The sequence below is a fragment of the Chaetomium globosum genome, genomic scaffold, assembly GCF_000143365.1.
Source record: "Chaetomium globosum CBS 148.51 scaffold_4 genomic scaffold, whole genome shotgun sequence".
NCBI classification, from domain to species: Eukaryota; Fungi; Ascomycota; class Sordariomycetes; order Sordariales; family Chaetomiaceae; genus Chaetomium; species Chaetomium globosum.
In genome coordinates this window covers 1,559,554-1,572,387 of record NT_165979.1, presented here as the reverse complement: position 1 = coordinate 1,572,387, position 12,834 = coordinate 1,559,554, and the positions used below count along the sequence as shown (strand labels likewise).

At 57.5% G+C, this 12,834-nt stretch overlaps 5 protein-coding genes across 5 annotated transcripts in view; 3 read left to right on the top strand and 2 right to left on the bottom strand.

The window, feature by feature from the left end:
* Positions 1-2,131, bottom strand: part of CHGG_04208 (uncharacterized protein) — a gene marked incomplete at both ends in the record, with an annotated part of 2,437 nt that extends 306 nt beyond the window's left edge. The window contains 5 exons of the mRNA XM_001223421.1: positions 8-664; positions 737-864; positions 915-966; positions 1,021-1,789; positions 1,842-2,131. Of these exons, the coding sequence (XP_001223422.1) occupies positions 8-664; positions 737-864; positions 915-966; positions 1,021-1,789; positions 1,842-2,131 (1,896 nt within the window). The remainder of the gene's footprint in view (positions 1-7; positions 665-736; positions 865-914; positions 967-1,020; positions 1,790-1,841) is intronic.
* Positions 2,132-3,275: 1,144 nt separating this feature from the next.
* CHGG_04207 (uncharacterized protein) lies at positions 3,276-4,517 on the top strand (the record flags this gene model as incomplete). The annotated part of the gene is made up of 3 exons (XM_001223420.1): positions 3,276-4,077; positions 4,133-4,222; positions 4,303-4,517. The coding sequence occupies 3 exons, from the start codon at positions 3,276-3,278 to the stop codon at positions 4,515-4,517; spliced, it is 1,107 nt and encodes a 368-aa protein (XP_001223421.1).
* Positions 4,518-5,722: 1,205 nt separating this feature from the next.
* CHGG_04206 (uncharacterized protein) lies at positions 5,723-8,307 on the top strand (the record flags this gene model as incomplete). The annotated part of the gene is made up of 3 exons (XM_001223419.1): positions 5,723-5,964; positions 6,020-6,502; positions 6,804-8,307. The coding sequence occupies 3 exons, from the start codon at positions 5,723-5,725 to the stop codon at positions 8,305-8,307; spliced, it is 2,229 nt and encodes a 742-aa protein (XP_001223420.1).
* Positions 8,308-10,302: 1,995 nt separating this feature from the next.
* On the top strand, positions 10,303-11,070 carry CHGG_04205 (uncharacterized protein; the record flags this gene model as incomplete). Its single annotated transcript, XM_001223418.1, has 2 exons — positions 10,303-10,386; positions 10,462-11,070. The coding sequence occupies 2 exons, from the start codon at positions 10,303-10,305 to the stop codon at positions 11,068-11,070; spliced, it is 693 nt and encodes a 230-aa protein (XP_001223419.1).
* A 724-nt stretch (positions 11,071-11,794) lies between these two features.
* On the bottom strand, positions 11,795-12,546 carry CHGG_04204 (uncharacterized protein; the record flags this gene model as incomplete). Its single annotated transcript, XM_001223417.1, has 2 exons — positions 11,795-12,060; positions 12,375-12,546. 2 exons carry the CDS (start codon positions 12,544-12,546, stop codon positions 11,795-11,797), a joined length of 438 nt encoding a protein of 145 aa, XP_001223418.1.
* Between the last annotated feature and the right edge of the window lie 288 nt (positions 12,547-12,834).

Sequence of the window (12,834 nt, the reverse complement as noted above, 5' to 3'; positions counted from 1 at the left end):
GAGGAACGGCAGCGATTGGGCATGGAGGTGCTGCTGATGTTGGTGCTGGTGTTGTAGTCTCCGAAAAAGGATTAGGGCTGGCGATGGTGGCGTGACGCGGGCCGCGGAAGCCGGTGTATTGCGTCCCCTTGGCGGCGGTGCCGTGCAGCCACTCGTAGAATTCGATCGTAGCGACGATGGGCAGGTGTGTTGCTTTCAGAAGTAGGATACGGGCCTTGCGGAATTTGTTGTCCGAGGGGAGGAACAGACGCAGCGGGCGGAAGATAACAAGGGCGAGGAGGTTGAAGGGTGGGTAAAAATGGGTCAAGCGGTTGGAGGTAGAAGCCTCCAAGACGTAGACCCCTGTAGACGTAGAGATATTCCTCGCGAAGCGTGGGTGATGACGCGTGAGAACGAGTTGGAGAGCATACCGAGTCAGAGAACCTGTCAGGAGGATGGAGCTGAGCATGACGAAAACAATCATCAAAGAGAGTCCGAAGATGGAGTCGATGTTGTGCATGATGTCAAAGCCTACACCACTTGAGCCGAAAAAGATACGCGTCAAGGAGCCGGCCATGTCGTTGAGTGAGTAGGCATCGCGGGCCACGAGGGAAAAGGTGGTGAGAAACCCGAGGTAGATGACGACGACAAGCACCATAAACTTGAGGAAGTCTTTGCCCATCTCCTTCAGGCAAGGGATTAGGGTCTAGGGGGGTTAGCTACGTCGTAATGTATACCGGACATGTGTATAACTTACCCCCCAGTATGGGCTTAGGCTAAGGATGGAAAACACACGGGGCACCATGAAGAGTGCCTCGAGAGCCAGAACGTCAAAGGCGAGGTCAACGAGGCGAGCGTTGTTAGTTCCCAATCCAACGACCCCTACTAAGGTCAGTGACAGAACAGGGAGTCGGGTCAGCAGCCGCATGACGTACGCATGGCAAAATACGTGAAACCGATTCCTATCATGAACATGTCAAAAATGTTCTAGGTCTGTGTTAGCCATGACCCTCAGCCAGCTCAACCAGTGGCATTACCTACCCAAACATCAGCGGCATAGAAGATCGACCCGGCATCTATCCATTCGCTCAGCTCATCGTAAGCAAATGCAGCAAGCCAAAGACACAAAAAGACCTCGAGCGTAGTAAAGCGCGTAGGATCCCGCTCCATCAGCACGGCGTAATAGAGAAACAGAAAGCTGGCGAAGAAGAGAACCTCGAAGGATTTGAGATACTTAGGGACGCGGAGACGCGAGAAAGGATCAGCGGTGGTGGGCTTATAGAAGCGCGGCTTCTTGACCGAGTGCACGGAAAGAGAATCCCAAAAGATGATGTCGCCATTCCATATCCCAGTGATGATCTTCTGAACGATGCCCTGGCTGAGGAAGCGTTTGGCGTCGGCAATGGCGGCGATCTCGAGGGCATTGAGGTTGGTGAAGTGCGCCGTAGGGTCATCCTCCTCCTCGTCATCGTCCATGTCGGCTGTCATGCTCATAGTCAGGCGCGAGATAGACTGCAGAAGCATATTGCGTTTGTTGGTCCCTGACAAGCCGAAGGCCTGGCGGGCTGTGTTTGCGGTGTCACGTAGGGCCTGGCCCAGGAGAGCGCTGTGCTCATCAACAGCGGACTCCTCGTCCGTGGGGCTTGTTTCTACATCTTTGGGGTCAGGGATCTCGTAGAGACAATAGTCTACAGCCTCCCTCTCTGACAGATGCGTGAGGAAGCGCCAGGCCACGATTTCGCAAGCATTAGCCCGGGCCTCGTGCAGCCCCTTGTCTTCTGTGATGGCACCGTAATGCCATTTTAGCGCGCTGTAGAGTTATCAGCGTACTGTCAAGAGCAAAACAGAGTCAAAGCACTCACAGCAAAGCGTTTACAATGGCCGGGTGAGTGCAATTGCAGCCCAGGTGGTCAACCAATTTCGGCAGGCCGTCGCCGGCGCCGGTAGTCCTGAGCTGCTCAAAAGTCAAAGGCAGCTGAATGACACTAGCAATGTAGACGGATAGTTTCTTGACCAGCACTCGGAAGCAGTCGTCGTCCTGGATGTCGGGGAGTTCAGCAGTCCGACGGTTTTGGCGATGGAAACCGGTGGGAGAAGGGGTTCGCAGTGGTTCTGAACCCTGTCCAGGTCGCGACTTGACGCGGATCGGCATTGTAACTTGGTGGTGAGTTACCTTGGTTCGGTAACTCGTTACCCAACAGTCCAATCAATTGAAAGGTAGAAAAAAAGAATAATTCCGTAAATGAGACTCGGCCCGGTTCCTCGGGTCCTGTCACCACCGACAGAGAGGGAAAGGAAGGAGGAGGAGGAGGCTCCGATGAAAGAGGGGGATTGATATTTCCTTATCTGGAATGTGATGTCGTCGTCAAGCAGTTGGATGGCGGGGGACCATGTTGTTTGTTGGAGAATCCCGGCACTGGCTGGACCTGAGTGGGCTGCGCCTTCACCGTCTCGGATGCTTCCTGCAGGGTACACAGTTCGAGGCAGGGCCACCCGTGCCTGGCCGACCTCCTGTGAGTGGGCGGGCTGGATGCCCCTGAGGGGAAGCAACCACTGCCAGCACGCTAAATCCCCCCACCACTGGCCGTTTCAACTTCGTCCAATCCATTGACCATCCACATCACGAGCACAACTCAGCCCGCCGCCCTCAGGTCGCGCTTTGCATCGCGCCGTCGCCACACAAGTACGGTCAGCTGAGCAATTGGCAGCGTGCATAACGGCCAGTTCGTTTGGCCATTCTCGGATTGGCCACTTCCAATGTTTACCACCTGAAACGATTCCTCCCTGCCCTCTTCCATCCCTCGGCCCTCTGTTGGAGTTGATCTCCAATTCTCCACCCATGTGCCTGTTTCCTCGTTGTGGAAAGCCGAGGCTGGCCAACTTCAAATTCCGAGCGCTGCTGTACCCAGTATTCGTGTTATGCAACCACTCGCTTCTAGCTTTCCTGCTTTCCTTCTCTTTTTCAGGCCCACCTTATTAAATACCGTGAATTACTGTGTAACTTCCAAAACAGGAACAATGTTTGGAGTTTCCCCTCCTTGGAAGAGCGGGCTGTTCCCTTCCGCGGTCGAAGCCGGGCTAATCTATCAGGGGATGATTTTCCATATGTCCATGCCCATCGAAGTAAATCATCACCGAAAGCTGCCATCAGGAACAGCTCGACGGCACTGTAATGCAGGAGATAATGGCTACCTTGGCGAGTATTTAACGGGATGCTTTGAGCGCGGTGCTCAGAGCCCGTTCTCATCTTCTCTGTTGACACCTCCTTTGGAAAGTGGATCAAGCACCACGCAGTCATGAAAGCTATCTTCACCCTCGGTCTCAGCCTGCTGTCCGCGGCGCAAGCCCTTCCCTCAGCAAGGGCGGCAGCCTCATCCACCGTGGACGGGACGCGTTTCTCTATCGACGGGAAGACGGGCTACTTCGCGGGCACCAACTCCTACTGGATCGGCTTCCTGACCAACAACCAAGATATCGACACCACTCTTGACCACATCGCCACCTCCGGTCTCAAAATCCTGCGCGTCTGGGGTTTCAACGATGTCAACACCAAGCCCGGGGCCGGCACCGTCTGGTTCCAACTCCTCTCCTCGTCCGGCTCCCAGATCAACACGGGCACCGACGGGCTGCAGCGCCTTGACTATGTGGTCCAATCGGCCGAGAAGCGCGGCGTCAAGCTGATCATCAACTTTGTCAACTTCTGGGACGACTACGGCGGCATGAATGCCTACGTCAAGGCCTTCGGCGGCTCCAAGGAGAGCTGGTATACCAACGCCAACGCCCAAGCTCAGTACAAGAAGTACATCGAAGCCGTCGTCAGCCGGTATTCCAAGTCGGACGCCGTGTTCGCATGGGAGCTGGCAAACGAGCCCCGCTGCAAGGGCTGCAGCACCGATGTCATCTACAAGTGGGCGACTGACATCTCGGCGTACATCCGCAGCCTGGATTCGAGCCACATGATCACGTTAGGTGACGAAGGCTTTGGACTGCCGGGTGACACTACCTACCCTTACCAGTACACCGAGGGTACAGACTTCGTCAAGAACTTGGGAATCAAGGATCTGGATTTTGGAACGTTCCACATGTATCCCGACAGCTGTGCGTCTCAACCCCTCACCCATTGATGCCCGGCCGCAAACTAACTGCGTATTAGGGGGCGTCCCGTACAGCTTTGGTGAGGGGTGGATCAAGAGCCATGCCGCCGCCTGCAAGGCCGCCGGCAAGCCCTGTCTCTTGGAAGAATGTAAGGAGCCCACTGGGAATTCTTACTCACCCCACTCACTCCATCTCTCGCCCCGTGGATGAAAGGTTAACAAAGACCAGATGGCGCCAACGCCAGCTGCGACATCCAGAAGCCGTGGCAGCAGTCCTCCCTCGCGCTCGCCGCCGACGGCATGTCTGGTGACCTCTTCTGGCAGTGGGGTGACCAGCTGAGCTCAGGCCAGACGCACAACGACGGCAATACGGTCTATTACGGCTCGGAGCTGGCCACGTGCCTGGTGACGGATCATGTCAAGGCCATTGAAGCTGCGTCCTAGGGAGTTGCGGGTGCGGTCGGGTGGGAATCGATGGGTTTCCTTCTGGTGGGTAAAATGGAGTCGTGATGTCGGCAGTTTGGCATTTGAGGGGCGTCAATATCAGACCCGGCTCCGGGATTGTTCGGCCTGTGCTTTTGGTGTGTGCTATGCGCTTCGTTAATGACGCCCCGACAGCAACCAATGACTAGCTTTTTTTGCTTTTCCTTCTTTTTAACCCAGCGGGTTTGGTATACAACTTAAACTCCGTGATGACTGACACCACCTCACTTTGATATTGCGGCACTCTGAGGTTTGTGGGGGCGCAAATGATAAATAGTCCGTACCCTTGACTTCGATTCAGCCTAGGTCAGGGCTGGCTAACACTGTCCTGGCTATCGGCCTGAAGAATCCTACACTATAAACAAGACATCGGCTAATAAATGACCAAAAGCTAAGAATATGCCGAGTCGAGGAGTCCGAGCCAAGCGCCGAGCCCTGATGACCCCCCACGGGCAACGGCGCGCAACCACTTCGTTAAGGGGTGAACAGATGCGCTGAATAAGCAGTCAGATTTATATCTCGTGTCAACATAATATCTCGGGAACAACAACGACACAGGAAGCGCCCATTGATGGAGAACTCGTGATTCCTTCCGTTCAAGTCGCCGGTTAAGCGGATGTTCTCGTATCGGGCCAAGTTCTTGAACCCCACCAGCGCGCACCTCCTGCAAAGCGACGGTGACATCGTGGGGAGAAACACGCGGTGGCGGACCACAATTGCGGCACAGCTTAAGTTCTGACCGCGTCGTTTGATGAGCAGGAGAAAAGTGGATTGCCGGAGGAATATGACCAGTTCCTGAAGGAAACTGATGCCGAGAAAAGACTCGCTCAAACCTCGATTTCTTTCCAAGCTGGAAATTTTTATATAAACGCTTATCATGCCATGTCACATCCCCAGATGCTGCATTCTCCATGACCGTTTAACCACATGGATCTGCAGTGCAAACGGCTCCACTCTGGGCTTGGAACAATTGGCAGCTGTGGGCTATGGCGGCACCGCCACCAGCCATGATGAAAACTGTCTAAAAAAAGAAGACGACGCACGTCCACAGCAAAGAAACAGCACAGCCTGTTCTCTTTTCACAACACGATTGCGGGAATGCGCAAGCACAGCTCCGCCGTCTAGCAAGTGCTCGCCAATATTGAAGACCAAAACGAGATAATGATATGGTGTGGAGTTATGGAAAGAGGAAGGACACTCAATGGCAGTGTGGCGAGACCATTGGAGCGACCGAGCTGCACAACGGAAATTGCAGAGGTAATCCGCCCGGCTTACGTTCCCCAAACCAACTGGCGCGCTTGCAGAAAGTTTGTGGGCGCTTGTTGGCGGCAGTGCCCGTTGGTTTTGTACGCGCGGTAATTGTCGGGGAGGCGGGAGATGGTGGCACATTCCGGGCCCAAGGCTTTCCGTGCGTTTCAATGCGACTCATGACCCAGGCATCCGGTTTCCGGATGTCAATCCAGCCCACCGCATAACTCCCCGAAGCCACTGGACGACAAGCAAGCCAGTCAGCGCGATTCAATCCAAGGTGTGGTTTGGGCCATCCAAAGCGGCCGGCAGCGGCAGCGGCAGCGGCAGCGGCAACGCGCTAATGTACAGAACGTGAAGGTGGGTGTTCTTCGTCAGAACTTCAGTCGAGATGATACCGAGAGATGTGAACAGCCTATTCAGGTTGCGCTTTCGTCCGTCAGCGAGCCCCTCGTTGTTGGATTCAGGTCCCAAGCATCAAGGAATAGCGAGCACGACATGCCCACAATCCTGCTCCGCCGGGCCTGCATAGAAACTCCGGGGCTTGAGCCAGGGTTCCCGAAGAGGGAACCCCTGCTGAACCTGCACCACCGAGCAGCCGCCCGCTTTTACAATGATGACCCGGCGCCACTGTGCCTCCCGCTCCCACATTCCTCGCACTCTGCACTCTTCTCGTCGCTTGCCGTTTACTTCGTCTGGTATTTGATATCGGGGACGCCCGCTTTCTTTTTTTATTTTGACTTTTTCCTTCCTGATTTCGGTTCGGCATTTTTAGTCCAGCATCGAGGCGCACAGTGCTTCAGGCGCAGGCGGAGCACCTAATCTCCCGATCGCCCTGAAGCTGATCCGATCAACCCCCACTACCATACCCTACCTACCTTAGCCGCGACCGACCTCGAGATTCGACATGTTCGATTCGCTACCACAGCCGACGGCGCTTCTCTTGTTGTCGAGTCTACTCCAATTAACAGAAGCCCATGCTCTTCACAACCTACCGAGGCAGACACCCGAGCCTACGATAACCCTCCCACACCATGTCCTCAACGTCGTCTCATGGCCAATACAACCTACCCCGCCACCAGGGTCCGACCTATTCGCTTATCGTCGCCGGCAATTAGACGACAGCTTCAACACCATATGCGGCTACGTCAACGGGGACTTAGAGCTGCCCGCGACATGCGGGTCAGGATCGCATTGCGTGGTCGATACGGAGCACAATGTGGTGGGCTGCTGTCCGAATGGCGCGCCGTCATGCACAGCCGGTGTATTTACGGGTTGCGTGGATCAGAATAGCGGCGCGCAGACCGAGGTCAACCCCTACGTCTTCAGCTGTACGGGCGCCGCCGTCTGCTACATGAACGAGTACGAGGGCGGCTTCTCCCAGTATGGCTGTGGGACTGCGAGCGACATGGCGGCCACCGTCCAAAACAGTGCCAGTGGGATGACAGCCCCCCTCAACCGACCTACCGTCACCGTTTCGTACACAGAAGGCATCAGCACACTCAGCGAACCCACCACGCTAGGCACCGCGTCTAGCCGGGCAAGCAGCACCACCGCGCGCTCCTCGGCGACCCCTGCTTCCGCTTCCTCCGACTCAACAACCTCCGCTGCCCCGACCGAGAGCGTCGACGCGGCAGCCCCGCCGGCAACCGACACAGCCTACCGCACGGGCGCCATCGTAGGCGGCACCATCGGCGGCCTAGCCGTAGCCATCGCGCTGGTGGCGTTGGTCTTCTTCTTCCTCCGGCGGCGCAACGCCAACATTCGACAAGGGCCCGGGCCGGGTGGATACCGCGGCAAGGTCATCAGCCCGCCACAACCGGGCGGCGGCACTGGCTTCGCGGCCCTTGCCAACGACGACCACGACGCCTTCGAGACCGGCCCCGCCGGCAGCGTACTCGACCAGCACCAACAACACGAATACCAACCCCAATATCACCCACAACAACAACAACAACAACCTCCCATGTCCACCAACCCGAGCGCCGCAACCGCCGCCGCCGCCGCCGCCGCCGCCGCCGGAGCAGCCGCCAGCGCGCCCCCGGGCACCGCCAACCGCAGCATGCTCCCGCCCCTATCCACCGGCCCGCCCATGCCCTTCCAAAGCGAAGTCTCGCCCGTCGAGCACCACGATCTAGACACACCACTCGCGTACAGCCATTCCGCCCTCAGTGGCGCGGCCGCCGCATCCGGCAGCGCCGCCCTCTCCTCCGCGGGGGCCGCCTCCGTGTCGTCCTACCCGCCGTCGTCGTCGGGCGGGCTGAGTGGTGATGGGGGACAGCAAAACATGAACGCTGCGGGGATGGGTCAACAGGGGGGCTATGGCTACGGCCAGGGCCCGGCGGCGTACGCGGGCGGGTCGGGCCTGATGATGGGCATGAGCCCGTTGTTGTTGAGTCGGGGCGCCGAGCGTCATCTGGAGAGTGACCAGGTGCCGCTGACGTCGATGGCGGGGCTGGGAGGTGGTGGTGGTGGTATTGGTGGTGGGGGGACGGGAGATTGATGACTTCTCGCAGGGGTTTCATGCTGCGTTGGGAAGGATTGGCGAGGAGGATGAGGAGGATGAGGAGGGGCGGCGGTTGAGTCGGTTGCAGCTGCAGCAGCAGGGGGGGTATCAGGGGGGGTATCAGGATGTGGTGGGTGGAGGGGCTGGTGGTGGTGGTGGTGCTGGGGGTGTTGGGCAGGATAATGAGGGCGGGACGATGGGGAGTGAGGGGTCTGGCCAGGGCCGGCCGCTGTGGCAGCAGAATCGGAGGCAGAGTCGCAATTTGATGTGGATGTGATGAAGAGGGGGAGGGTGGAAAGATGGGGCTTTGCTTAGCGGCGGCGTTTAGCAAATTGGGAGTGTGATGGCGTTGGAAAAAAAAAACTTGCATTTTTCTCATTGGGATGGGAGCATACATTTTTGGGGGTTGGGCTTGTGGGTGTTTGAGCGGTTGGGCATACAGACAATTCAGAGTGCTTGGAGGCGTGTATATATCGGGTGTTTGTGCGGTTGGCAGCGGATATCGTATATTATCGATGGCACGAACTAATGAGGATGATGTTTACCGCAGCCCTGGCTTGCTTTGGCCAGTTTGGTGATCTGTGAACCGAAACAGCCACCGGATTACGCCGAGGCGAATGCGGCATCGCAGATTTACAACCGGAGATGAGCAAGCGCCATTCTGCCTCGAGTTTAGAAAACTGTGGTTCCTTCGGTGATACGGGAGCAGCCACGTCGCTCCAAGGCTAACGGAGGTGGTTCACGAGCTTTTGCATACCGTGTCCATGCAACACGGTGCCATGGTCGCGGCGTCGGGACGGCGTCAAGTGTGCTAGTGCGGTTGGCCTTCCATCGCACGACACTCGCCATATGTCGTGGAGATGCCTCATCTCGCAATATCCGGCGCCGTTGCACATCACCTGGGCCAGCTGACACCGTTAGCGCCGTCACCACCTGGGCCGAGGCTGTCACCACAACAGCCCCTTTGTGGAACGGAACAGCTCTGGACGAAAACAACCCCCTTTCATCTTACGCGGCCTCTCACAGACCCGCCCCCAAAGAGCACAGCTCGTCAGGCCTTCGAGTATGGCACATATTCGGCGGGCTCGAGGTACGCCCGTAATCTAGACCAGGCGGTACGAAGGCCAGTCGTATGGCGTGGCTCTCGAGGGATATGATGTTGCTACACAGCCAAACAAAAAGAAGCGGTCTAGTCAGCCGGGGCGTCAGTGGGAGTCATGCGATGATGCCGTACGGCGTGGTCGGTGCTAGGTATACATAGCATGTCCTACCGGGAGACTCTGGTATAGGTAGCAAGTAGCATGCAGCGATTCCGAAGCTTTGGTTTGGAGTAGCTTCCGACCAGGCCACTCAGCCCCGTGCAGAGACTGGTTACGGTCTACCGGGGCATGGCGCCAATTCGAGGCCCACATCCGACGATCCGGCCCGCCTGGCTGGCTCCATCGAAGGCCCGGAATCCGGGATGGGATGGATGATCATCGACATCGTCCCGTGCATGACGTCACGCAAACTCGGACAAGGCCTCGAATGCAACATGGTACAGCTTGGAAGGGCGAGTCAGGGATTATGGAAGACGCCATGGGCGACGAACGAGATTGGGGGTTCTGGAAGGGTTTCAAGTTTGATGATGTGCTCGAACACAGCTGCGGTGGGATCGGGTTGGCGAATCTTATTCGTTATGTCAAAGTTCGGAGGTTGCAGTTGCTACGCTGCCCTAATGGTGATGTATGTGCAGGCGGTGAGGAAAGGGGAAGAGGGGAAGAAGCTTAAAGGTGGGGTGGGTAATGATTTGAGCTGACGTCTTCTGGGATATAAAGGTTGGGCGGTTGGCATGATTCAGGATGAGTGAGGAGTTCATCTTAAGGATAACAACAGACAGAAGTTCACACTTCAGCCCAAGATTTCAGCAAGAAAACACAAAGCATCAACTCAGCACACCAACACACACTTCTCACACTTGTCATCCATCCACCTTCCCTCCACACAGCCGAAATGTCTGACGCCCCCAAGATCCTCGTCGTCCTCACTTCCCACGACAAGCTGGGCGACACCGGCAAGCCCACGGGGTGGTATCTGGTAAGCCCCTTCTCTCTTGCCCTCACTCCGACCCCTCCCCATCTCTACAACTCACCCCCACTAACCACCCACCAGTCCGAACTCGCCCACCCCTATGAAGTCCTCACCTCCCAAGGCTTCCAGCTGACCCTCGCCTCTCCCACGGGCGGCCCCGCCCCGCTGGACCCGTCCTCCATCGAAGCGGCCTCCAACGACGACTCGTCGCAGCGCTTCCTCAAGGAGCAGAACGCGCTGTGGGAGGCGACGGAGCCGCTGATCTCCTTCCTCGGGCGCGCCGACGAGTTCGCCGCCCTTTTCTTCCCCGGCGGCCACGGGCCCATGTTCGACCTGGCCGTGGACCCGACCTCGCAGGCGCTGGTGCAGGAGTTTGCCGACAAGGGCAAGGTGGTCGCCGCCGTGTGCCATGGTCCGGCGGCGTTGGTCGGGGCGGGGAAGGTTCTGGAGGGGAAGGCCGTGACGGGGTTTACGAATGCCGAGGAGGAGGCGGTGGGGTTGGATGGGGTGGTGCCGTTCTTGTTGGAGGATCGGTTGGTGGAGGCGGTGGGGAAGGGAGGCCGGTTTGAGAAGGCTGCTGAGAAGTGGGGGGAGAAGGTGGTTGTGGATGGGAAGCTGATCACGGGGCAGAACCCGGCGAGTGCCAAGGGCGTGGGCGAGGCCATTGCGCGGGCTGTTTGGGGGGCTTGAGTGAAGAGGAAAGGGGAAAGGGGATGAGGTTTTATCCTTTTCGTTGTTGGAGTGTTTTCTTGTCTGCTGCAGATGGAATGTTGCTGCTTGTTGAGAGAAAACCGAGAAACAAACAAAAAAAGAGGGGAAGTTTGTTTTCGAAGGTCAGATGTTCTGCGTTCAACAATATACCCGCCCATCAGCCGGTGATTACCTGGAGGAGACTCAGTTCATGAATGAGGGTGGCCATTAATCTAGATGGCCATTCCTCTAGATGGCCAGCCATCTTGTTTAACTCCTTCCATCATGTCTATGCTGACTCCAAACGCCCAAAGTACCAATCCCATCTCCCTTTTGCAACTCCAATCCCCGACCCTTAGAGCTTTCCCACTATTTCGTTCCGGCGAAACAGGACGCCGATGAAGTCTTGAAACCAACTGACTGATGTGTCTGACTTCCCACCCTGCCTGTCCATCAAGTATTCTTCATGATAGCTTTTGCTAAGGGCGCTTGGTCAACACAACGACGCCTTCAACGTCGTCAAAAGCTAGATATCTTCCCACTAAATTGGGTTGCTGCCAGCTCTGAAGTTGAGATCGCACATAAGGGTCTTCCCAGAGGAAAAGAGCATGCTCGTGAGTCGTCTTTTCGTCGCATTTGTTGGCAACTGCCGTCGTTACACTTTCGCGAATCTGAGCCGCCCCAAAGGAATTTGTAGCGAATGTGCTCGTCTTTATGTCCGTGTTCAAATGGCAACCGCCGCCAGCTCGGCGTCCGTTGCGGTGATGTATTGCAGTGCCGAGATAATATCTTGCAACGACCTCTTCAGCTCGGTGCGAAGGTAGAGACCGGACCAGAGAAGAGACACGCCCAGAGCCGCCATGCGATGGGTATTGCAGGTGATGTTGCGGCAGGGGCGGTTGCCGATGCCAACCGTCCACTTGTAGAGGGATTGCTGGGCGGCGGTGAAGACGTGCCCAGGGACCTGCTCGCGAGCAGCAAGGACGGCGGCTGTCAAAGTCAGCAACCCACCCAACACACACACCCAATGCGATAGAAGGAACAACTTACCAACTCGCCGCCTTTCCACAAGCCGCCCCATCAACCCTACCCTCATCCGGCCTCAACACCTCCCCATCATCCCCAACCCTCCACACATACGCCGCCCTCCCCATCACCGCCCTCGCCTCCTCTACCCACCCAAACCCCTTACAGGCACCCAACGCCCTCTCCAATCTCTCCCCCCTACCCCCCAACCACACCAGCCACCCCCTCCCAACCATCCACCCACCCATCCACCACCCCCGGAACCCCCCCCAACCCACCCACAAACCGGCGCATACACCCCCTCAACCACGCAACCCAGCCCGGCGTCAACCCCAGCGCCTCCCTCAACCCCGCCAGCCGCCACAGCACATCCACATCCACATCCGCATCCCCACCCTCCTTCCAAACCTCCTTCCAACCCCTCTGCCCCCAGCCCACCTCCCCGGCCATGCCGCCCCATCACCCGCAGCAGCACTTGCACCGCGTCCAGCGCCGCTTCACACTCCCCCGCAGACATCGCCGGCGGGAGTGGGGCGTGTGGCGTGAGGGTGATACGCAGGGGGTGGTTGAGGGGGGGAAGCGAGGGTGTGGCTGTGGCTGTGGCTGGCATTGCGGGATGGGCGAAGCCGGCGCGGGGTGGGGTTGTGGTGCTTGGTGGGGTGGTGGTGGTGGTGGTGGTGTTAGTGTTGGTTTGAGGGGCGGTTGAATGGGGGTGGTAGTGCGGCCAGGTGGTGAAGT